The sequence below is a fragment of the Lissotriton vulgaris genome, chromosome 6, assembly GCF_964263255.1.
Source record: "Lissotriton vulgaris chromosome 6, aLisVul1.2, whole genome shotgun sequence".
NCBI classification, from domain to species: Eukaryota; Metazoa; Chordata; class Amphibia; order Caudata; family Salamandridae; genus Lissotriton; species Lissotriton vulgaris.
The window spans coordinates 1,607,882,104-1,607,909,654 of NC_141694.1; the positions used below are offsets into that span (position 1 = coordinate 1,607,882,104).

Sequence of the window (27,551 nt, forward strand, 5' to 3'; positions counted from 1 at the left end):
ATATATTTAGCACCATAAGGGCTTGTGAAAAGTGCGTCCCTACCAAAACAGTTTCTGTTTTCTTGAGTTAAATATTATACCCGATAGGAGCTAGTCGGTATTGGGGAGAGCACCTGATTATATTTGAGTACGATTGATTAACTATTTTTAAAAACTTTTAAGGAGTGCAGGCTATCACCTTTGTTTTATCATATGTGGCCATGCCAGCCAATGGGTACACGGTACAAAATGTACCTACTTGCATATCGCTGCTAACAGGTTTGTAATCTTTGGGGTGAAGATGCTATGGGAAGGGGGGACCTGAGGAAAGGGATCCATGTCAAACTTTGGACGGGAAGAACATAAGAGGGGTGAGTATGCAGTCCAAATCCTTCGATTCTGTCTTCTCGAAGCCAACTATCTCACCAGTGTGGTTGGCTCGTCAGAAAAGCAACTCGTAATATGGATGGTGGTGAAACTTCTCTGTACCACCCTATGGCAGCTGCTTTTCCCTGGCCACAGACGCAGCGGTCTGCTGGCGGTGTCGGCAGTTCACCCGTGGTCTTTCAAACAGCAATCAGACAATCTTGTAATACGGCGATTGGACCGCTGAGGCAGGTCATACAGCAAACCGATGGTACAGCGGTTCACGGACAGTCAAACTTGTAATCAGGCCCTAGGTGCATAAATGAGTGCAAAGAAACAATTTAAGTGTAGGATGCTACTAAGCAGAGTTCCATTGGGGCTCTATATTTCATCCCTACTGAACAATATCTACAAAAAGCAAAATCATCTCCCTTTGCCTGGACCACATATTTCACCAGATGAAGTTGAGTTTCCACTGCTTGAATAAAATCAGGCAAGAGATTGTAGTGCTGGGTAAAGTGGAGTTAGAAGCGCTGAGTTGAACTGTGTCCAAACCGGCATCACTATAAAATCAAGACATTTTAGAGTTTAATTTAACACTGAACTCACATTTGCATGCTAAATGAATCCGATAGTCAGGGACATCCATCTGCAGCTATTCTTGCACCATAGAATCCTCTCACTCCTACAACCAGCCATCAGGTGGAGGTAATGACAGAGGCACTGATGGCTTGCCTGGCAGATTAGAACATCATTTACACCAAACAAATCAGCAGTCACTTATAGACAGGTACTTCAAGGCTCTTCACTTCTACATTCGCCAGTGCTTGCTCACGTTACGAAAAAGCAGCAGCAACAGCAAAACTAAACTACAGACAATGCACTGCTGCAGGTTCACCACTCATGCAAACCAAGTCTCACTCACCTCGCAGCTCTAGCATAAACATGCCAAATGCCCTCTTGTCTCTTCTAAAACAACACAATAACAATCATCCTAGCATGGCAAGTCTACTGTCTCAGTAGTTGGTTAAGGTCCACTTGCAACAACCATAACCGTAGGCAGGAGAATTCCAATCTTTAAATGTAAAACACAACACCATGAAAACAACAAATGACGGAGGATCCCATATATGCAGCAAACAACCTAACTCACACCATTATCACTCTCCAATGAAAGGCAATGCCTCACTCACCTTGTCAGTTACACTACGTCACTCACTGTCTAATGACTTCATAATTTAGATCAGCACCACTTCACAAAAAAGGATGTCAACGCTTATGCATACTTACAGCAAACGTTGCCCTAAAACACGCACAGAACCAGCCATTGATGCAAATGAAGAAACTCACGAAGTTTAGGACTAGTACTAAGCAAAGAATCACTCCATATGAAAACAGACACCTCACCATGACTGCCGGCATTTAATGAAGGATTAACCTTGGAAGAAGCGGGTGTTAATGTCTCCCTCCTGAAAATCCTGTAGGACAATACGCAATAATGACGTTGGAAGGACTAGGTTTCCTGAAAGGACTTAGAGATCTCAATTATAAAGAATGTAATTATGACCACAAGCCCCCACTTTCTGTAGATTGAACACACCTATCTTTGGTAGTTAGGATGAGAAATTGTTTTACTTGTCACAATATGAGGGAGGCTGGTAGGGACTTTAAAATACACAAGTAACATCAGAAATCATACTCCCCCGGACAGCAGGAATAACATTTGTGTAGGAGAATCCATGTTATTTATGCAGCTAACACTGCAGAGCACGTTGGAAGAAATACTTTCTTACTTGTTCCAAATAAAGCATCACTTCACACATATGAATCCGACTACATGCTGCATTAGTCAGAAATAACAGAGTTCCAAGATTGTCTCACCACGTAAAAGGCCAATTTTGGGGTGGTTGGGAAAATCAGCTTCAGCAAAAACTGTAAGTCACATTTACTATGATTTTATTCAGAAAGGTTGTAAAATGATGAAATAACAGGATGAACTGCTGGTTAATCATTGGTCTGTGGTTCAGAATCCAATGATCAGGTATGGTAAAAGCTTAAAGGAAAAACCTATTACATCTATACATCACTTTGTTAACTATAACAAAAAAAGTTCAAATGCTCAAAAATTTAAACAATTCTTCTCTTTGAAGTACCTAAATTACAGTGGTTTAAGCGTATCAAACAAATGTGTAACTTTGCAGGCAGAGTTGTAAAACATTTCCAGGCGGAGACAGACCATGACAATGAATAATACAGGAGGGTAGGGTTCTATTCACATTGTTAACAGGCGTCAGGCCTTCTCTAGTACTGATCACACTGGGGCCAGTTATTGACGTACCTTGAAAAATATATATATATATCACTTCTAATGGGAAAACTTCTATTACAACGCAGGCATTACATTGTAGTGCCTTTACAATGCAGCCAGTACCACAACTGCAACGTTATCACAAGTTCCATTACAATGCAAGTCATTGCAACTTGCTTTAGGAAATGTGGTGTTGGACTGGTGTTGGCTTTTGCAATTAACTCTGGCACTGTACAAGGTTATTCTCATCAGTTAAATGATTCCAAATTCACAACTTATTTGACATTTGTTTAAATGAGACAGTCTTGCCGTCATTTTTATGAGCTATTTCATGATGCTGCTTTTATTACAAATGAATGATAACCTTTTGGTGATATATTAACTTTTGTTTGCTAAAACAAGACCGGCAAAACCACAGGCAAAATGAACAACAATGCTTACTGCCAAAACACAAGTAGTCTAAAAGCATATATAGATGTGTATTTGTCAATCTCTTTGTACACCCTAGCCTTGGAGAATAGAGCAGAAGAGAAATACAATGTTTACAATTTTACAAATGCTGTATCCAGATGGATGTTACACATCAGGTGAGCCTGGATGCAGAATCTACACAAAGAAAAGGTAACCACTACCAATACATTATGTGATTTATACGTCACAATATTTTCCAGCTGTATACTGAATTTAAGGTTAACACCCACATGGGGAGACACCTTCTTCTACTGGTGACAATAATGAGGAAACCATTTCAGGGCACAAATTCACAACAAGTGGAGATTTAAATAGGCTTATATTCTCTAGCATGGAGAACTTCAGAGGGTCTAGTGTGACTAAGAAGAAAATACTTGATGCAGAGAGGGAATGTCTCCTCTATAGCAAAAGAGAAGATAATAAGGATTGTATTAAAGTACCAAGGCAAATCAAGCAAGTATCAACTATAAACATAGGTACAAGAAAAGCCCAGGGTGATTTCAAACTCATTAACAAACTATTATAAGCCAAATGAGAAAATGTATTATTGGTTGAAGGAGGAACACATTTACCTAATTTGGGATCTTCAAAGCAAAGTACAAAAAGTACATGAAGCTTAAAAGGTGTCAGCAAACAGGGAGTGGGTATTCAAATATAGAAAGACCCCGGAAAATACTGAAATAGTTAATAAAACACTAGTCATAAATGGATCCTGATATGCACTTGATGAAATCTGCAGGACTACCTGTTAAGCACAATGTATTCCTGCCTAGCAGTAGTGGCTGATGTAAAGGAAATGTGGTGGGGCGGGGGCAGCAAGGGAAGGGTAGCACATGGAGGCCAACACAGGGGGCCGACACAGAGAGCCACACGAGGTGACTGAAATGTAAAAAAAAAAATTACCTACCAGTATTTTGCTCGCCACGCTGCTCCCATGGCTTCTCCTTTGTCACTGGCTGAAGCTCCCAGCTTCCCCTGCGGCCAGTCATGATGCTGCTCTAACCATTAGAGCATCCTGTATTGTATTGTATTTTTCCTTTGATGCCCTCAAAATCATAGTCTTGGCCATGGTTCTCTCACGGGTGGACTACGGGAACTGCTTGTACGTGGGCATACCTGCCTACGAGTTGCGACGCCTCCAGTCCATCCAGAATCAGGCCGCTCGCTTCATCTATCGGCTCCCCAAATTTCATCATACTTCCCCTCTTCTCAGGTCCCTCCACTGGCTCCCTATCCTGCAGAGAACCCTCTACAAGATGGGCTGTTTGGTTTTCATAGCCCGTGCTCGCACGGTCCCTGTTTTCATTAACACTATGATCACCCACAATCTCCCTTCCCACAACCTTCGTTCTTCTAGCCAGGCACTCCTATGTATTCCTCATTTCCGCAAGTCCAGAGTGGGTGGTTCCAGATTCTCCATCCTTGCTCCCTGCTTTTGGAATAGTCTCCCTCCGACCATCAGATCCATTACTGTCTACCTGCACTTCCGCAAAGCACTCAAAACACACCTGTTCTCCCTAGCTTTCACTGAATAATCTCTCTCCCTGATGCTACGCTCCCCTGTAACAGCCAATCCCACAGCGCCAGGAAGCCGCTTGGCCACAGAGCGCTTTATAAATATTTTAAATTCAATTCAAATTCAAATCCTAGGGATTGGGGGAGCGCACTGATTTAGAGCTTCATCGGGACATGGGACCCTGTGCCTGCTGATCTCTCCACCCAGCAATACAGCTGGGTTGGAGAGATATCAGTGCGCATGAAGGTTTGACTGGCCTGAAACAGCCGGCCAAACCGGTATGTGAACTGAGAGCAGAGCCCACCACTCCTCCCTGTCTTGCGGCGGTGCTGTGGCCCCGGCACCAAGAAAGTCACAAGAAGAAAAATGATCTGATATTGGATCACTTTTTCATTTGCCTCTACTGGCAGTGGGGCAACGCTCCTCTGCCACAGAGGAGGAGCCGCCCCTGCTGCCTAGCAAGAGTGAAAGGTGTTGAGCTGTTAGTGGATCAAGAGTTAATGAATAAAATTGCTATGCTACGCACAAAACTGGGTCATGCCTGTAAAGCAGATGGCATGTAATAATTAGCGATAATCCATGGAAAGCTAGCATGGCATTCAATTGGACATTTGAGACCGTGAAGATAGCAAAGGACATTGTACAATATGTGGAGATCCAACAGTGTACAAAATGAAGCCCAATAATGACTTGGCACACATCGCTATCTTGCGTTTGCTTTTCCTTACTTTCCACTAACTTCTCTAAATGCCCTCAATATATTTTATTTTCGTACACATGTGCCAGTCTTATATTTAATTATCAGGTATAATAAAAAAAATTATGAAACACAGATGTATAGAGTCATACATCCTACCTAAGAATGACATCAAATGGAAATAACGTTATCTTTAAAGGAAACAAAAAAATAGAGATATCCAAACAAATAAGGAATAACATTAATAATTACTGAACAGATTACACAAATACTGACCTGTCTCACAAGAGCCAACTGTAATGCAAGATACATAATTATTTGATGGTCATCTTGTGCCAGAAGATGCGCCCTAGAAAAACACACATTTCATGAATCCATTAGGACAGTTTATTTTTTGTTTAACATTTGTTATTAATTAAAAATATAGAAAATGTAATACTGTATATTTTAAACATCGTCATACTTAATTTTCTCTAGCAAAACGTATTTAGAAGTATCATTTTCACTGCACATAAAACGTTGCATGTTTGAGCAACATTGTGCTCTAACTGGCTGTAATTCCAGATTCCAAGTAATAACTCCACACTTTGCCTTTATGGCATTTCTATTTCTCCCTCTTCCACACAATGCTGGAGTATGTGTACACTTTCCAATCCTAATGCAATGTTTTACTTTGTGTCACAGCCTCAATAGAGATGATGTTCCAACTGTAGTAAATCTGATTAATAAATTGGAGACTTGATGCGAACAGTAACTGAGCTCCCGCAACACCAACACTGTATGATCCCCAGTGGTTCTGCTTCAGTGCAGTTTAAGGCTCACATATGAGCCTTTAAACTGACCCACCAAGGGACCACCATGCCACCCGCCCACCAGAACACGATATTAGTCATAATCTGGGGGGCGGCGGCCCGGTTTGGCGGTGTGGGCGCGGGGCGGTGTCATGGCGGCCCACTCCCACACCACCAAACTTGTGATCAGGCCCTAAGTGTCTGATTTAGAGTTTGATGGATGGGAAATTTTCCACAAACTTGACACATCTTTCGCCCACCTTATTAGTGCATTATATCCTAACGCACTTCTAACAAGGAGGATGAGATATCCGTTGCGTTGGTGATGGAGTATCCATCAGTCATACTCGAAATCAGGCCCAAAGTTCTTAACACTAATGCAGTGCTTCAAGTAGTGAATTAAGACAGTGATGGCAGAGGGTCCACAATCCTGATGATGACCTACCTAAATTGGCTAAAAGCCAAAATGCATCAACCAAAAAGATGCAGAATAAGAGCCCAAAAGGAAACAAACAATTCATACTCCGACTGCATCAGATATAAGCAAAATATCTGTCACGTTAAACATGTGAATCTCATGTCAGTGTGTCAAACGCAGTAATTTAAGGCATTACAAAAATGTACACATGCAAAGAGCATGTGGAAGCACATTGGTGAATTATTTTGAAGGTCACAGTTGCTAATGAACACCATACAAGTGAAATACATGTAAACTAAATATGTTTGATCGGAATGAATGAGTTATGGAAAAGTACATGATCTTCCCCTTATACTTTGTTAAAATAAGGGCATGATGCAAACATGTTCCCTTCCTAAACTCATAAAATTAATTCCTCTCTGGGAATATCTACACAATACAGAGTTTCTGTCATGGTACTGCCATCATACATGTAATTTCTTGTTAAAATAATAAAAACACCAAATTCTTTCCTGCCAAGGAGTTGAAATCCCTCTCAAGTCAATTATCACTTTATTCCTTGACATCGCTACTATTGCACTTTATGGCTTCCCTGTTTTCCACTAAGCTCCTCCCCACTTCTTCATGGTTCTACAGAAGCGAAAACTTAACCTCTTAATTTTCACATATCTCGTACAGCAAATTCTGCACTGCCCTCTTAATCAGGAAATCACACACAGGACATGTTCCTGTTGTAAACTACAAACCTTGAAATCAGGCAACCAATTTATGAGATATTCCTGTTTAGGTCGAGCTTGCAGGCAGTGCGCATGCACTGTCGCTAGGCAACCTAGGGTATCCCAAATACAAATCTAAATAAAAAGGGACTTTTAGTCCCCCATTACATAGCATTAGTTGACATCAATATCACTCTCTTAGCTGCCTACTAATTCTCGTGCCAGGCATCAAATACTACATCACTTCCCTTTCTTTCTGTGGCAGATGGACCAAGTACAGGCTGATTGAGCTTAATTAGTGTCCGTCCGCTGCTTGCGCTGTGACTCAGGTACTACTTTTATTGTGAAATTTGTATATAGTGCAAACCGGACCCAAAGGTATTGGAGCACTTTATATGAGCACCAGTTATATTACTCAAGTTCATTTTCATTTTTTTGGGACATGGAGATTATTTTCCTAAAGCCTCATCTCCCCATGTGTCTGGATTTCACACCATAAAAGTGTTTTGGTTTAACAAGAGGCCTAGCGTGCACAGCATTTGCATGAGTCCTGTTGACACTGTTCTTGCTGAGTGAGGCGCAATCCTTGTGTATGGCCTTTACTTTCATTTGCCCATCTGTGCCTCTTTTCTGTGAAGTACGCAGTCTTCTCTGAAAGCTTAAGTGTTTCTCTACGACTGCGTGCACGCGTTGATAGACCTTTGAAAACTGCCCAGAGAGTGTTGATGGGTGTCTGGGTCCGCGTACCACTATGGGAGAGCCTCTGAAAACATACTCGCCTCAGAGTTTCCTCCCTCCTCTTTGGGAGCACAGCTGGAGCAGCTCTTTCCCCGCCTCCGCAGCCGTGCATTAACTTTCGATGATAAACCTCCATTGATCAGAGGCTATGCCGGTGTTCGAAAGAGACAAACCACCATGACTACACAACCGCACACCCAACCACTCTCAGACATAAAAGTGGTGTCCCTCAATTTAAAGGGCCTCAACCACCCAATAAAAAAAAATAAAAAAAGAAGTGATATGAGTGTACACCTCAGCTATTAAGGGGCCGGTTACATAGTAACATGGTATTGTATTAAAGCCACTTCAAGGTGATGAATGACAACAACCCCCATAATTGATCAAATGGTTCCTCTGCAGTTGATCAATCCCCTATCATTTCCTGTCATGCTGTTTTCCACTTAATTTCTCCATTGTCTCACCATCACTTGTCATGGGTTACATGGGTAAGAACAAGGTGGTGGCATTTGGGAAAAACATCTGTAAAAACTGCATGTTATTTGGGGTCTAGCAAATTAGAAACGGTGAATAAATGTAAGTACCTAGTGGTCCGGTTTGAAAAGTGTCTGACAAGGAAAGAACATATTGAGAAGGGAGAATGAACCCCAGCATCTATAAGCGGCCTAAAGTTCTACAAATATTATGAAAGCATGTCTTTGTGGCCTGTGCTGACGGCTTGCCTGGTTATGGTTTGCCAGCAATCCGATTATGGGGCTGAATTACTTTGTGTAAGTGGCGAAAAGAACTGGGACTATGAAGAAGGAAAAGACCTAAAAAACTTGCTGTCACTACCGAGGTCAGCAATGTATCAGACAATCAGAATGGAAACAGGAATAACTTCCTGGAGTTACTTAACATATGCAGATAAAGTAACATTCTGGCAACGTCTGGAGACAGAAGAAGGCCAAAAGATCTTGTCAATGTGTAAAAATTAGATATTTAACAATGAGCTGAAGTGGTCCAAGAGAGCCAAAAAAAACCTGGGCAAAATATCAAAATATGTAGAATCCTGGATTTAGATTGCTCTAACGAGAATCTCCAGATGGAGCTCACAAAGGACGTGTTTCATCCCTTGGTAAAGAATAATGCCAGAGAACAGGACTTGCAGTATCTTCAGGGGAAATCCTCCGTTCAATTCATGTTAACGTGCTTAGAAGAAAGAGGAGTGGTTTCCGTATACTGACACTCTACTAAACAACAGCCTAAAACCAGAGATCTTCAGATTACATTTTGGTATAACTATAAACCCGTGCCACATTAATAGTAAAGTGAAGGCAACAATATTCGATGAGCAGGAGAAATGCAATTTGGGGTTACAAGTAAAGTGTGATTGCCTGCACATCCTTGTAGATTGTTTGAAGATGCAGACACCTCAGAAAGCAATTCAAAAGCCACTCTTTCTTAAATATGGTACATATGAATGGAGGCAAGCATCAATGCTGCTAACGAAATTCCATTTTGGATGTGACATGGCTTTAGGAAGATTTGAGGTAGCCATTAAAAGCATTTCATCCGATTCCTAAAAGTTTTTTTTAATGATTTTTATAGAATGTAGGAATTTTATGTCTGTTGTGTCAAGTGTTTTTTTTTCACATTTAAGAAGATGATTTTTTATAATGTGGTTTTATGATGTTTTAAGAGTAATGTCAAAATAAGCATTCTTGACTTGACTTGAAAAAGATCCAAACTGCCCTCAGCAAAGTGTTTGTGTGCATCTGTCCTCGGCGTTTGGCCTGTTGGATGCTCCAGGTGGTCCCCCCTGGTAACAAGCCAGGACAGTCTCCACCATGCAAACCTCCAGAAGGTCGTTGTCTATGAAACCCCCCACAGGAAGATCTTCTTACACTATCTCAACTCAACTTTTGCCTCAACCTCTATTTTAACCCAACCTCTGATGTTTCCCCAATGCAGGCCTGGTCAGACCCTGGACACCCTGGAGATAGTCCTTCAGTTCACCTGTGCACAATTGTTCATTTGAAAATCCAATGCAAAAATGGTGACAACGGTATAACCATGAAGATGCCAGGATAAAACTCGTTAAAGGGGTTCATCTTGAATGTAAAGATAATCAATTGAGGTGTTGATTAAATAATTACAAAATACACTATCGACTCTTATTAAAATATTTGTTTAATCTATCACAAGTCACTTATGTCTACTCGTTTGTTGGAATCTGCCATTTTTGTTCTCTTTGGTACACTCCATTCGCCTCCTTCACACTCTACGAATCTGTATATAAATATAAAACTATACAACCCCTCACACTTCTTAGGCTAGTTAGTATTCAAACCAGAAAACGTTATCAAGTTTTCTGTTGTAACAAACGCAACTTTACCTATACTTTCCATATTGCACCTTCTTTTTAAGAAAAGTCTAGAACTGTTGCTCTGGAAAAGAGATTCTGAGGCCAGGGTAACATTTCTGACCAAAGTCCCAGTTTTTTGTATTTAAATACATTCGCCTAGAATGACAAGTAAACACTTGGAATAGATTTGCTTGGCTATTCATGAGTTATCCATGCATTAACAAGTCCAGGTCACTCCTGTCAGAAAGTGAACCTGCACACAAAGGATTTCAACAGTTTACATAATGCAAAGTAGACTCTGACTCAGTGCAGAAGCTCTTACATTGAATACATAAATAGATTATTCTGCATAGAATGGCTTTAAGAGCTCCTCTCCTTCCAGTGCAAAAGGATGCGTTTATTGGCACCTAAATTCCATGTATTCATTACAGGAACAATTTAGGACAACAGATGCTAAGGAAATGGAAACCTGCTTAAGAACTGTTAAACAAAACAACATCTCCCCCATCACAACACTGTGGTTTGACTACAGGAATTGAAAATTATTCTTAGTGATTGGCAAGCGAACGTAATGAGTTCTCCTTCTTTAAGCAAGGACTATGAGGCTGGCATATGGATTCATTGCATGAATCAGCTACTTCCACATCACACATTTTACTGGGTAAAACATTACCCCAGGCACTCTGTTGTAACTAGGGAATGGTTTGTTCCAGTATGTTAGAACCTGTACCGGGGTTTTAGAATGCCGTGAGACGAGGAGTGAAGACCGCTACCTTTTCCTGGTCGTTGTTTGATTAAATACTTGAACTGCAACTGAGTAAGAGTTTTGGCAGTACATTTAATCTACCTATATTCTACAAATTTGGCGATAAGTATAAAATGACCTGGAAAAGTACCACATCCCGTGAAGATTTATTCAAGTGAATTAGGAGTAAACTGAAGGAATCCTGGTTAATCTTACTTGAAAACCTGACGTACAACTGCACTTTACTACAGTTTTAAGGTACTGTTGGCTCAACACGTATCTTGGAAAAATGGGATTACCACTGAACGGTGGTGTCAGCGAGTCCATTGTCTGCATTAATGCATGATGACGCAACGAGTCTAGTTACAGCGGATCTGTGGTGGTGGGAGATTGCTTGAAAGTAAACAAAAGCGACGCACATGTGATGATATATGGTCAGTCACCTGTCTAAAAATGTCATTCAATTGGGAAGTGTTCATGGGCTTGCGTACTTCAGTGTGGCACTTCGGCACTGGGAGCACTTCGGTACTCATGTGTGTCATATAAACACTGTGAGGAGTCAGAAGAGAGTGCTTGGGAGGGACAGAAAAGATTCCAAAATGTTTCAGATGTGATGCCATTGGCCATTTTGCATTCAGCAAAATGCACCCCTCCATTAGATAACAATGCAAAGTTTGTGCATTGTGTATTATTTTGCGAAAGTGCAAACTACTTTATCTGAAAAATGATTCTGAGGAATTTTTAAATGAGGAGGATGATACCGTGATGCTAAAGGTGATGATCTAAAGGTCAAAGAAAGTGTTATACTTAATATCCAATCAATCAACAAATCTTTATTCAGTCAAGTATACGACCATAAAAGCTCATAAAGAAACTGTTTAAATGCAACAATTTAAACGTTTAAAAAAGTACCAATTAAATATCAGATGAAAATAAAACATACAGTATATCATCGCAGTCCTAAATTCATGATGTATACCCTTTTCTTAAAATCAGGGCCTGAATAATATATTTTAAAACAGCAAAGCAAAGCAAATCAATGGTGAATCAAGGTGCTGTAAGCAAATCAAACCCTCTTGGTGCGAGTTAAACCTCCTTTTAAGGATAAGATGTAAAAATCAGGATCTGTAAACTGCATAAAGCGGGCAAAATAACAAAGTATTTAGTAGTTTTGCAGGAAATCCCATCACAAGGGCTAGTCGGCAAAGAAGCAAACCAGGATCCTGTGACCAGAAACGCCCCATAATATTAATCCACGAAAAATGAAATTATTGTTGAGGAGCCTTAATCCACAAAAAGTAGGGATCCATGCCATTGCACGTTGAAAGTGATATGTAGTATTGGACTGATGTCATGTCAATAGCTTTCTCCCATCTGAACTATTCTTTGCGTTCTAAAACCTTCAATTTAATCTCGCCTTGTTAAGAGTGCTGATTTTATCTGTATTTGCCCATAAGTCAGTCAACACAAGATCTCACAGGGATGATTTAACATAGCTTAACAACGGAATGGACTGCACATTACTTTGTTTCAGGCAATCTTTAACAATATCACATGTGAATTTCAAATCCAGAGACAACCATATTTTGGTATGTAGCATGATAGGAGCTAGCCCCACAAAGTCTTCCAGGAAACCTTGCCCCATTTCACAATGAGTACAATTGCACTCTTTATATATTAGACATGCAATAGCTGATGCTGAATAATCAATAATACAATAGTCAAAGGTATTAGTATACTAAGAGTATATTAAATTCCGTTGCAGAGGAAAGCTTCAGGATCTGATAATGGAGGCTTGTGTTTAACTCTGTACCAGATACATTCCTAAATTTAGTTAATATGAGAACAGCCAGAACTCCCATAACCCTGCCAGCACTGGAAGGGAAGGCTGTGGAACAAAAGGTTCTAAACCCCTCTACTATAACATTGTCAAAATCCAGGTTTCTTGGCAACAAATTACATCAAAGGGATCTATAAAAGAGAACAATTCAGATTTACATATTTTAGAACATAACCCCACCACATTCCAAGAAATAAAGGCTATACCATCATAGCATTTTGTGACAGCATTATTCTTTCTTGTCAAAGCTTCACTTTGAGTGGGACTAAATGACTCAGTTCTAGGAGTAAATTCCGGCGGGGGTAGACAGGGTCCACAATGACTGTCCCTAACACTGTCCTTTCAACACTCGGATCGCAAGTCAAGGAATTGAAGGTGTCAACATTGTACCTGGAACCATCCTTGATGGCATCATTACACATCAGCGGGTTCTCAGCAAATGTAGAGGCAGTAACCAATAAATTAGATACAGAATCCTGTATCAAAGTGCTCTCGACCACCCCAAACTCATAACAAGGGTCAGGTTGAATGAAGGGGATCGAAGTAATAGTGAGCCGTTTATTGAAGCCAAGGCCTTCGGTGCCCAAGAGCAGAGCTTGACCATTTATTGCTTAATATGAATAATGCAACTAAGAGGAATAAAACAGTATGCAGTGTGACTATGAGTGGAGTATAAATACATGTAGTTGCTGATTATGGTTCCTCATACATTATTTTGATAAAGAGCTGTAAAAAAAATAAATTGTAATACAAATTTGGGAAAATGTTTTGGAACCGGACATTAATCCACAAATATATACTGTAGAAACTATTCAAGTTCTGGGATATAGGAATCTGATGTTTAGATTCAAAAACAGGAAGACATTTGGAAAGCTTTATGTTGTGAAAAAAGGTCCACCTGCTCTAGATTAGACAGATGAAGGAAATCTTCACGTTGTTTTGGGTCCTAACAACAAAGAAAAAGTTTTGATTGTAGACCAAGATGAGACAGTAGCAGGATATGTTGGAGGATGTTCTCTGCCAGTTTTCAGTACAGAAAAAAGGAAATTACACAGATTTGAATGCAGAATCATACTAAAAGACAATGCTGTTCTAAAGTTCATAGGTGAGGAATATCCCTATGTTGTTGAGAAGAGGTCTCTAAAGAATTAAAGAGACTGGTGCAACAGGATAAAATTGAACCTGTGGATTGGATTTCACCTTTGGTTGTGGCCAGAAAATCCAATGGCATAGTCAGACTCTGTGGTGACATTCCCTATCTTAACAACAACATTCTAGTGGATAGATTTCCACATCCACGTATTAATGAAATGCTGGCATTGACAAAAGGTCATAAGTGGTTTTCTACTGTGGATCTATTCGCGACTAACCATCTGGTCAGATTAAAAATGAAGTGCTGCAGATTTACCACTTTCATCACTCCGGAGGGATGTTTCCAATTCAAAAGGATGCCTTTTGGGTTGGCTTCATCAGCAGCTGTGTTTCAGCGATTAATGATTCAGCTTTTTGGGAAACTCTGTGATGTCATGTTCTTACAAGATTAAATTTTTGTGATAGGTAAAAATATAGATGAACATGACAAGAAGTTGCACTAAGTTTGGAAAATGTCTACATGTTGAATTTTTTAAATGTATTTTTGCTATTGATATGGGGACATATCTTGAAAATGAAATTATTAGACATGATATAAAACCAAAGTGTAAGTTTGTAGAAGCCATTTAGTCATCTCCTAATAACGAGGATCAAATGAAATCATTTTAGTAGAATTTTATGCTAAATATATGAAGGGACTCTCAGAGAAGACATACCACATTAGACAATTGCCCAAAAATAAGTCATTTGTATGCTGTAAGTAGGTGAGGATTTGACCCTCAGGCGGATAGCATTTTGACCACTGATGCAAGCACTAATGGATTGGGAGTGATGTTCTCCCAACTTGATGTTAAAGAGGAAGGTTACAGTGTAGCTTTCGCTTTATGGTCATTGTCACCTGCAAAAGAAAAGTTCTCTGTCATACAGCATGAAGCATTGGCATGTTCGTGGGCTATGGAGTATTTAGGTCATTTTTTGGGGAAAACCATTTGAGCTGCATTGTAGCTATAAACCTTTGACTAAAGTACTTACCACAGAAAGAATGATGAATGCTTCTCCACCAATTGCCTGCTTTTCTATTCACTTGCAAAATGTCATGTATATGTTGGTTTATGTACTTTGGAAACAAAATGTATTTGCAGCTTATTTATCATGAATACCATTACAATTATATGAGTGTTACAGGAATGAGTGAAATGTTTGCCAGGTTGTGTTGGAGTGTGATGATGGCATTTCAACTATTAGTAGGGAGGAATAGGATAAGGAATGTAGGAAGGATAATGTGCTGAAATAAGTAATGCATTTAGCAAATAGTGATTAAGTAATTAGTAAATCTCAAGACATCATCACTCCAACTTGGACTCAAATTGTCAACTTCTGACTATCCAGCAGCTCCATGCCAGCTTCTCTTAACCCATCCAAATCAACCCCCCTACTAAAAAAAGCCAGACCCCGACCCAAATGACCTACAAAAACTACAGATCCATAACCAACCTCCCTCTCCTTGCCAAAATCATGGAAAAATAGGTGCTCTCCCAGCTAAACAACCACATTGAAAAGTACAACATACATGATACCTTCAGGAAAGGCTGCAGTACAGAGACTGAAATCCTGAACATCACTGATGATCTACACAAATCCCTCAATGATTGTAACGCTTGCCTCCTAATCCTCCTGGAAACCTCCTCGGCCTCTGATAGTGTCGACCACAACTTTACTCTAAACACCTTCTCAGAACGTGCTGGCATCAGCAGTACTGTCATGCAATGGTTCCGATCATTCCTGAGCGAAAACTCCCACCTATCAAATAAATAATTCCACATCACCAGCAGCACTAGTCAACCAAAAAGTTCCACCAAGGCTCACTCCTATCCCCTGCCTTGATCAACATCTACATGGAACCCCTTGCACTGACCATAAAACACAGCAGAAGTGCCTACCACCTTTACGTTGATGACACCCACATCTACATCAAAATCTCATAATCTAAAGAAATCCAACTCATAAACCATACTCTCTACCGGATACAAACTTGTCTGACCAACAACCACCTAAAGCTCAACCTCAACAAAGCTAAACTTCTCATCCAGCCAGACACAAGCCATACCATAGCCATAACTGACTCGACAACCTAACTGCACTAAACTGTAAACTATCTATCTTCAACTCTGTTTAATCCCTTCGGATCACTCTTGACAAAAACCTAAACATGAAAGACCACATCAACGCCTAAGCAAAAAGTGCCTTCTGCACGCTAAAACACCTTAAAGAAATCAAACCATTTATTCCCCTTGAAGACTTGAAGACTGTAACAAAATCCATAGACCTCTCCAAACTGGACTACGGCAAAACAATGATCACCTGCAACCTAAAAATACACCTCTTTCCAGTGAAGTCCAACTCAGCAGCCAGGCCTGTCTCTGGAGAGACACAATATGACAATGCACTTCGACTCTTAAGAAACTCAATTGGCTACCAATTGAAGTGAGAAGGATATTCAAAACAGCCTGCATAACCCACAAAGCCCTCAACTCTGGAAAACCAAACGACCTCACCAAAAAACTCTCAAGAGTGGGACAAAACAGACCCCTTCTAAGCGCTATCACCCTTCCCCTGACCCCCCCCTAGATTCAAGACCAATAAATCTTGCATCTGCTCAGTCTCAGGGAATGCACCCAGAATTTAGAAGGCCCTTCCAAAAGAACTAGTTGACAACCAATCTTAGCTACACTTCAGGAACATTCTCAAATTATCTCTTTTCAACAAATACCCAATCCCTCCCTCCTAAATCAATTCTTCCCACCCAGCTCTCATCCCAACTTCAGACCAAACAGTTCCATCCAGACCTATGATTCTATGGCCCATGCTTCAATCTCCTGTAACTACCTTAGAACTGCATTGACAATTCTCTCCTGTATTCTTGCTGTATATTTAGCCCTTGTATTATATCTCAAGTATACATCCTACTGTTTTATATCTCCTTCAATCACTGTACAACTCCGACATCACTGTATGCTTCCTACTTGTATTATATCCCCTATATTCATCCTACTGTTTTATATCTCCTGTACCACTCTGACGCCTTCGGGCCAGTATGTGCTATAATATTTGTTTTATATTGTGCATTACTGCATGCTTCCTACTTGTAGTACATCCCCTGTATGCATCTTTCTCTTTTATATCTCCTGCAGTCGCTGTATAAACAAACCCTGTAAAGTGCTCTGATGCCCTCGGGCCAAGTTCACGCTAAATAAAAATCGAAACTAAATAAATGAATAAGAAGGATTTGAGCTCAGATTTGAAAATGTATTGGGCAGTGAGACATGAAATGTTGGTAGAAAAAAAATATTCCTTTATGAGAATTTCAACAACATATACTATTAAGAAAATAATGAAAATGTTTCCTTAAAAAACACTTAATTAAAAAGCAAAACATCTGGAAGAGATAAGATTTTTTTCTGATCTGAAAAAGAAGAAAATCATCCTCCTGAAGGATGCCTTAATTTTCCCTATTAACGGATCTGAAATGGTGAACCTGCTGCTTTTAAAGAAATCAAGCAACACAGGTGAAGTATGCAGAAGACACAAACCTTATGCCTATAAGGAAAATATTATCTATCTGTAGTTGTGACGAATTTCAGAATATTCAGAAGTTGAAGAAGCTGAATGGTGCTTGCACAGTCATAAATGCATTATCATCAAGTTTAATACATTTGTACCCGTGCTCCTCAAGATCTATAGAGCTTTATATTTGCAACGCACTGGCTTTCACAGCAGTCGAATTGACACTCACACTAACCAACTGGCACTTACGAGCTGCCACTCTTGTAGTGACACAAACAACTGCCATTGCAGTGGCAACACTCACAGCTGTGGGCCACGTCCAATGCTCGAGTTCTACCACATTCTAAATAGCAATAAAGGCATCAGGCCTGCATAATTGCAGGCATTGTTATATGGGCAAATCTCTAATCGACCGCAGCCCTGAGTCCCTTCTTCCTACAGGTCCAAGCCTCTTACCATTAAATCCCCAGTTAGCCTTCTCTGTGAAGAACACGAGGCTGACAGGCGTGAGGAGAGAAAAGAGACTTAGATATCAGAAGATAAAACTAAACATGACACAAGGACAACAGCATGCCGATAACAGGCGATGGAAAGTATAAAAGACAACTCTAACAGGATACAAAAGACCCAGCACAGAGCACAAGAACAAAGGAGAATGACAGCGGAAATAAATTGTCCACGTCTATAAAATACACACATAAGTGATATAAGGCAAATCGTTTAAGGGAAACAAAGTCCCAAAGCAAGCAGATAAAGATATCGTGAGTGCAAAGAAAACAATTGTACTAGTATTACCAGGCCAAAATGGTAGGACATGGAAAAGAGAGACGACCACTGTTCATGTAAACGTTGTCTTTGTTATAAATGTTTGAGGTGAGAATAGGGAAATGATAAAAAGGCAAAGGACGAAGATATGGTATCAGAAAAGTACGTTTTATATAATTGTAATACGTGTTTAGAAGTAGGCACTTGAGGGGGATAAGAACGGGAATCTTGAAACTTCAGTTGATTTTGCTTTGTGTTTAAAAAAATAGTTTATATTTGTAAATTCACAATTTGTAAAAGTAAGACAAAATAATAAATCAAATGTTTTGCAAATTAATGAATTATGTATATTTTTAAGTATTGCAAATAACCAGGGAAGTTACATAAAATAGTTATAACAGCAAGGCCAAAAGTATAATACCATTGAATAAAAGGCAGGCAATTTAAATGTGAATGGCTGTGTAGAAAATTCAAAACATATTCAGAAATGCTTGCAAAGGGGCACATTTCGATAAACAGAAAGAATAAAAAGATACTGTGCGGGCAGAACCACTATACGTTTTAAGAAACAAAGAAGCCCTTATGGTGTAATATTCCTTACCTCTCTAGAGCATGAAGTGCTTTCTTGTGCAGGTCATCCTGCTTGCTCTTTACAACAGCTGTGGAAAGACAAGAATATGTTGTTACAATTAAAAGTGCAGGAAAGGACTTGACAAAATACATCACGAAATCTACTTGCAGGGAAGAAACCCCCAGCATGTCACCAACACTGGGAAATGAAAAAATGAAAGAAACGTAGACAAGTGCTATTAGCAACAGTGCAAAGTTAAAGTGTAATACAAGCACTCTTTTTAAGGGGAAGCATTTAACTTCTGGCCAAACAAATGCTGCTGTTAAGTGAGTTTAACCAATGCCCCTCTCTTGTGGTGCTTCTTAAAGCAAAGCAGGCAAAGTAAGTAACCTGTATTCAAAGTTAATACATAGAAGATAAATTAAATAAATGAAGCACACTATGCAACTGAAGATAAAGCACCTTTTTAAAGGTGGATATGAACAATGTGCGCAGGCTGTGTGCAGTCAACCAAACTGAAGGAAGCCCTCCAAAATAAGGGAGCATATGGGCAAAGTAGGCTGACCCGCTGTCCTATTCAATATGCGATGGTGGGTGGAAAAATGTGAAGTACAAAATAACAAACCAATGTATGTAGTCGGCTGACCAAAAGCCCTTCAAAGTATGTATTTTGTATATGATTTTGGTGAAAATCAATAGTCTGGCGAGACAGCTAAAGCTTCTTCAGAGGTCATAACTAGAAAGTAGCACTCGTGCCAAAATCAGACTAGACTCGACATGAACCTACTGGGCACTGGTTCCAGCATCATTATGTAAAGGCACAGATAATGTCAGCAGAGATGCAGGAAAGGCCTCTGTGGTGCAGGTGATAGGATAGAGAGCTGGATGTATTCCGCCGTTTTGTGATCGCAAATCCTGCGATTCTCAAGATCAGAGAGTATGCCACAGCAATATTGCTTTTTGGTATTCACTAAATCCATTTTATGAATGAATGAATGAATGAATTTGGATTTCTAAAGCGCGGGTAGCTGCCCTGAGGCGTCCAAGCGCTAAGAATATTGCTGAGGTTTAAGTTGGGAGGCAGGCGGATTCAGCTCCATTGATTATGTAGTAAACAGTAGCGTTTTCAGCTGTTTGCGGAAGGAGAGAATGTCAGGGTTTGATCTGAGATGCTGAGGCAAGGCGTTCCACTTTTTTGCCACATTGTAGGAGAAGGAACGGCCTCCGGACCTTGATTTCTTTATTTGCGGCACAATGGCTTATGATCCGGTAAAGGCTTAGGAGTGCCTTCAACTTTGCAGGTACTGATGAATGTCCAGTCCACAGCATTCTCCCGCCCTCCCCTAACCTCCCATTCTGTGCAACACTGACTTTATGCAGATTATTGAATGAGGGCATCATGCATTACAGTTAAATAGAAGCAGAAGTCTTGAGGTCAACTTGAGGTGTGAGGACCATTCTAGTGGAGAAAAGAAAGCAAGGTCGGGAAGGCCTTCCCCTGCACGGTCAACCAGGCAATTAGTAGTCTTCCTGTTAAGACGTCTTGTATATCAACCACCAATCAGATGCGAATTACTAGGACAAACAGACAAGTTATGCTACAATTATGTACTTTTTACCATCATGAACACTACACTGGAGAGTTAACCTTCTGTGAAAAATGTATTTTCAGTATAAAAAGTGTGATTAACATATAGTTGGTTCACTTAGCATAACCAGGCCACATTTTCAAAAGTGCATGTTTGAATTTGGTGCACAAGCATTGTTTTCATTTAGCTTTTCAGAAAATCATTGAAATTCAGCTTCAGCCTCGGTTTGATTGTGTACGCTAAGTAACATTTTTCATTAGCATCTTTGGCTGAAGGGATGTGCTTTTGCAACATTATAAGGTTATGTGCTAATATCTTCGTTTCTTTGTTGTTGTTATGAATGTGAAGAAAAGGTCCATTCTGTAAAGTGTCTTTTTATTTGTAGTGTTAATGGTCAATGAGAGTCGCTTTCTAATAAGTGTTTTCACAATTAGCAGCATTACTGGATCAATAGTCAAGTCATATTTTAGTGCTACCTTGCTCAGTATAAACATGCCTGGAAATTGTGTACTCTCTTCATCTGTAACGTTATAAAAGAAATGTTACTTTGGGAGAGGTTAACCTTATTTTAGGTCATGCACTTCGAGGGCTAGATGTTGTGTGGTCCTAGGGATTGGTATTCTTAATTTTACCATTTGTAATGTGCCGTGGCTACTTGATTTATTATACACACACCGCACTACTGCATTTAATAATGAATTTAGATTTCTATTCTAAATTTTCAGTTTCTGTAATGAGTAATTCAACATATGGGTACATAAACTGAATACAGGAAAAAGCCTAATTGTGCATATTTTTCAGTAATGATCAGATTGCTTATTATAGCCCAGGAGTCTCCATTTCCCCGCAAATGGAGTCCCCTTCATTGTAAGTGAGTTGGAGCATCAACACTGCTTAGCTGACAAAATAGGAACATCCCCACTATCATCCCATTATTTCACCTGCAGGCCTTGGAATGTTGAAGGTTTCTATTCAAACATGGAATGGCACGTTTGCTAGGCATTCTGGTTCCATTTAATTTAATAAGGTTCGTACCATCACCACTATACCACTACTGCTGCAAAAGATGTCTTCAGCATTGATGAATTCTGTGACCACGGTTTAGTTCACTGGATGTAGGGTGGGTGAAAGTACACTTTTCCCATCAAAATACGTGCAATTTTAATCAAAGTTCTGCACATTAGACAAACATTTTGCTGGGCGTCAGTGTGAAAACTGCATGCAAGGGCAAACATCGCTCACAAATAACACGAGAGATGCCAGAGGGAGACCGATTCCAGCAGAATATGACTCGCTTCCAGGCAAACATCAAATTTACAGTGCACTCAAGACATTTTCTGTATGTGGAGTGTTTCTGTTTTTCATTTAGCAGATACATTTTTTATTATGCTCAGTATCTTCTGAACACAAAGAGTACATCATTTATGTGGGCCATTACAAACCATGATTGTTCTTGCAAACACAATTTCTCCTTACAATAATAGGCACAGTGAAAGCCCCAGAAAAAGAAAGCTGCTGTTCCATCTCATACAAGTTTGAATCACAGTTGTATGCCTTCATAGGCTTCTAGATAAACGACTCCCCTCTGAAGTCACCAGTCAGTGCGACACTCATCAACACAGGCTTTTAGATGCAAAAAATAAGGTTGTAGCCTAAGATCACAGCCTTGATTTTCATCATTTAACTGAGCTACAATCACTAAATACTTGTGGCCCTGTGTCTGTTAAAGCTTCACGACCAACATTGTTTTATTAGCCCTCATCATCATGCCCATTTAGATGAATGTCTCTTGTTTATTCTGATAATCAGTTAGTTCAATTGTCACTTCAATCATCTCCATTCCTGAGACAATCTAAATAAAATGCAAAATGGTCACCTAGTTTGCTATTGCCGTTTGGATTATATGACTGGGCAATTCTAATTCTCGCAGATAGAGTTGTGGCAAGATCATAAATTCACAAACTCCTAAACTTGCGAAGTTTGTGTATTTTGCATAACTGAGCTTACTGATGATGGAGCACAATGGTGCTCTGTCATTTGTAGGGGTGCATCATAATCATGGATAGTTTGCACCCACATATATTCTTTTGATCTGTTAAAATGTTATCATTAGAAGGCGTTCAGTAGTAACTTGTGAAAGTGTTGTGCCATGTAAAGGAGCCAACGTAGCATTTATGTTATAACATTGTAATTCATAGAATTTGATGTTATTTCTTTTCCTTATTTTTTTTAATTATTTTTTTAATTATTTTCATATCTTGCAAATGTACATATAACAATTCTTATTTAGCCATTATGAGATGGCCCAGTGAGTATTGTTCAACGTTCCAACCCCCCTCAAAGAGTGCTTTCCCCAACTGTCCTAATCCCCCACCCCTCTACCCCCACCCCCCTGTTAGTATGCCCTTCTCGCCCTACTACTGCAAAAACAATCAGAAAGTTCCATTGTGCAAATATATATTCCCTAAACCTCCACGCTAATCCGTGAGCACCTCTGTGTCTGGAATTTGCCAAGCACCCCCCCCCCCACATCACTGTACTGTGCGTCATGTCCCCCTGCCTTCCCCATGTATGCACCACGCTCATTCGCTCCCCGGATCTGACCTCGCAGCTTCATCCTCTTCCCCGTCCTCCCTGGTCGGGGTTGCAGCGTCGCCACTAATGCCCCCCATGCCCTAGCGGCCTCTAAAGCTTTATCATTTGCAATGTGCTTAGCTAGTTGTAAGCGAAGTGTCCCTTCACTGCCCGCCCAATGTAGGAAACTGGTCCTCCACCTCAGAAAATTAGGCCCGCTTTCGACTACCAATGCATAGTAAGCTCCCTTTTCGCCATTATTAATCCCAAATCGTAAAATTTACTCGTAATCTTAGTTCTGGGAGTATGTGGGAACCAAAGTAATAAGCAGGTCCCCATCTCCACCTCAATTGTACGCCCTGTCGCCTGATTTAAACTTGCCACTACCTCCTCCCAGTAGGACCCCCGCCCCGCACAGGTCCAGAACATATGACTGAAATCAGCACCATCAGCATTGCACCTAGGGCACAGTGAGTGGGATCCCCCGATATACTGTAGGATTTTAACCGGCGTCAGGTAGGCTCTATGCAATGTAAAGAATTGGACTAGTTGGAACCTAACATTACGTGTGCCCTTCCAAGCACGCCGCAACAGGTGGGGCTACGTCGTCTCCAGTATAGGTCTATCAATATCCACCTCCCACTTGCCTCTGAGGGCGTCAAGGGGTGGAAGCCGCTCGGTCGACAATCGCCTATGGAGACACGTGACGACTTGAACATTCCAGCCGCCATGGTTACATATTGGCAGCCCAGCGATGTTGTGGGCTCCAGTAACCCCATTTTCCACTGCCGTTGAATTCCTGCTATTAGAGCGGCGTGCAACAAGTAATCTCCCCGCGGCAACTTGAAAGTGGTCTGCAAGTCTCGAAACGATAGCAGAGCCCATCCCTATATAGAACCCCTACCATATGGACCCCAAGCTCCGCCCAGACCGCCAGCGCGGACCAGTCCCCCCATGCGGCAGGGCAGTGCACATTCCCAGAGGGATCTCCAGGGCATAGGGACAGGGAAACCTTTGCCTGTTTCGGGCTCCTATTCCAACATAAACGGTGCGCTCCTCTAGGGTAAGCTGGTCCAGACTAATCTTCTGTTGAAGTACTATAAACGATAGGACATGCCGGGCGATCACTCTACCCTGCGGCCCCTCCAGACCCCTAAAGTCCCGGGCCACCGCCTGCGTTAGCCATTGCAGCTGCGCCGCCAAATAGTACCATACAAAGTCGGGAACCGCTAGTCCTCCCTCAGCCCTTGGTCTCATCAAGGTAGTCAATGCGACCCGCCTTCTACCCGAGCCCCAAATAAACTCTGTAATCATGGGCGTCCGCAGACATTTTTCCGGGGGGGGGGGGGGGGGGGGGGGGGGGGGCAAAATGTTAACGTCATCACCATCCTCCGGCATGATGTGTGCCAGGTGGGGCACAACAAACACTGGGGCGCAGAACTGGGATAGACTCAATTAAAAGCCAGGAATCCAGGACATGCGACTGACCCTGCCACAGGCCAACAAACACCGCCTGTAGGGAAAACGCTAAACTTTCTGGCAAGCTGCTTTATCTCTGTCTGCTAGGTGTGCAGACTTCCGGGTCCTCGATCCAACACCAATCAAGGCTGTCTTCAGCACTAATCGATTTTTATCAGAATACTTTAAAACAGCTCATGATTAAAGCACCAGATTAAATATACTGTATGCACAGTGTATGGTAGGGATTATTTGTAGCACACATATTTACCAATATTGGCTTCTTGGTGCTAGAATTCATGATAACTTTTATCCAAAGTTAAAGCGCAACGTCAAAGTTAGTAATAAATAATGCAGCAATCACACACGCTAGTGATTCGCCAATGGGTACCCCCTTTACTAGAATTCCTCGGGCATTGCTAAATTTTACACACATTAAATGAATTTATACAAAATAAATTGTATAGGTCCAAATGTTAGCTACATTTTTTAAAAGAAACTTAGGGCCAGATGTAGGTAAGTATATTTTACCGATTCATAAATACAGAATTTTACCGATTCGGTATTTATGAATCGGTAAAATAGAAGGGGGGAGATGTAGGAAAAATCGGTAATTGAATTACCGATTCTGTAAAAATCGGTATTTACTAAATCGGTAAATACCGATTCGGTAAATACCGATTCCAGCAAGGGTGCAGGGGGTGTCACTTTGACACCCTCTAGCACCCCAAATACTGGTATGTGTGCCAAGTGGCACACAGACATGCCCTAAGGGCATGTCTGTCTGTCACATGGCATAGGTGTGCATGCATACATGTGCATGCACACCTTGATTCGGTATTTTACCACCCAATTGGATTGGGTGGTAAAATACCGAATCTGTAAGGCCATTGGGACTCAGAAGAGTCCCACCTACATCAGGAAGTTACTGAATCGGTAAAAATACCGATTCGGTATTTTACTGATTCGGTGAATTTACCGAATCGGTAAAATAGGGCCCCTACATGCCAATTACTAAATACCGGTCAGTAACGGCCAAAATCGGCCGTTACCGACCGGTATTTTGGCTCCTACATCTGGCCCTTAGAGTCCCTCTGCGTGTAGTCAATGTCAAACTGACAACCTGCGCAAGTTTAGGGATACAATAATGGCCAGCTCCCTTATGCGGAAGCCCGGCACCGTAAAAGTGTGGCACATGCGGCGCCCGCAGTGGCGGCACATCAAAGGTCCTGGGATGCTGAGTCTTACACAGTGGTCAAAGTGGGCGGGAATAACCCAAGGATTGGGTCTGTGGCTGGAGCCAGAGATGTGGCCAGAATGCGTAGACATCCCAATTTTTAGTATTTGTTTGGCATTTCACCCCCCAGTTTAATCAACCAATGGATACACATGATTATTTAAGGTTATAATGAGGCCATTTCCACCACCCCAATTCTCAGGCAATTTTGGAGGTCAGCCGCCTTTTTTAGGGTTTGGTCATGGCAGATCTCGAGGACGGAGAAGAGGCCCACAATCCCAAGTCCATTTCAGTCCTCCGGCCACCTCAACGAGGAACTTGAGGAGTACAACGACGAAGAACAAAACAACGGGACCAGCCCAAGTGAACACGGAGGCGGGCTCGTCATCAACTTGAGCTCACATACCGTCACTCCCATGGAAGACAAAGCCCTCAATAGAGGTTTGGGCTTTGTGCCCACTTTCAGAAATGATCATTTCGAAACCAATATAGAGATGGCCAAGTTCTTCCGAAAGATTCGCCTGCAGTACTTCTTCTCAAAATCTAACCAGAAAGAACCAGACCCAGAAGATGTGAATACTGGTCTAAAGAAAAAAATCAACGTTTAATCCTGGATCCCACATGGTTCCTGTGCAAGTACTTGCGTTTGAACAAGCTATAGAGAAAGATATTGAAACCCTGTTTTCAACAGAGAAAGAGACCTTCTGTAACTTCTCCAAGGCCGAACAAGATGCATTGAAATCTCTTGCTTCGAACACTGAACTCACCATTAAACCAGCAGACAAAGGGGTGCGATTGTCCTCATGGACACGAGAGATTATCGCACTGAATGCTTACGGCAACTTATTAACAGACAAGCATACTGCCCCCTCGCTCAAGATCCGACAGCCGACATGCGAAAGATGATCCATGAGATGGTGTTGGAAGCCCTGTCTGAGGGATGGGTTACTCGTCAAGAAGCTGCCTTCCTGTGTACGGAGCATCCAGTAATGCCTTACTTTTATTGTCTATAATTTCGGCCATTGGGTCCATTTTGGAACCACTCTCCACCTTCGTCGATCATTTCTTGCGCCCTATGGTGCAGAAAATGCCTACATACCTCAAAGAAACAACAGATGTGCTACGTCTTCTTCCTGACATGGAATTCGATGCAGAGAAAGACCACCTTGTCTCATTTGACGTGGAATCACTCTATACGTCAATACCCCAAAACAAAACTTTAGAAGTTATTTCTTCCCTCTTGATGGCTCGTGACTTAGATAGCATCACACCAGTCAGCTTTATCATGGCTTGTCCCACCTTAGCCATGAAGCAAAACTTCTTTAAGTTTGAAGACACGGTTTATCTGCAAACGTCAGGTACCAGCATGGGGAGCATTTTTGCCCCCAGCTTGGCAAACCTCTACGTACATCACTTTGAGCAAGAGCATGTCCTTACGAATGACAACCCCTATATCACCTCGATAAAAATGTGGAAAAGGTATATCGATGATATACTAGTGATATGGCGAGGGACACATGAAGATCTCTTGGCATTCCAGAGCTGGTTAAACAGCAGGAATAATTTTCTTCGTTTTACTGTGGAGGCCAGAAAAACTAATATTGCTTTTCTGGATCTGAAGATTTTCACCACTCCAGAAGGGTTCCAATCAGAGCTCTACAGAAAGCCGATGGCAAGAAATTCCCTACTCTGTTTCGATAGCCATCACCCCAAATCCCTCAGAAAAAATCTACCCTATGGGCAGTTCCTGAGGGTGCAGAGGAATTGTT

At 41.2% G+C, this 27,551-nt stretch overlaps 1 protein-coding gene across 1 annotated transcript in view; it reads right to left on the reverse strand.

The window, feature by feature from the left end:
• TTC7A (tetratricopeptide repeat domain 7A) overlaps window positions 1–27,551 on the reverse strand; it is a 1,603,679-nt gene that overhangs the window by 772,182 nt on the left and 803,946 nt on the right. Inside the window, exons 13-14 of the mRNA XM_086927774.1 lie at window positions 18,955–19,012; window positions 5,614–5,686 (exon numbers count right to left, since the gene is read on the reverse strand). Of these exons, the coding sequence (XP_086783900.1) occupies window positions 5,614–5,686; window positions 18,955–19,012 (131 nt within the window). The remainder of the gene's footprint in view (window positions 1–5,613; window positions 5,687–18,954; window positions 19,013–27,551) is intronic.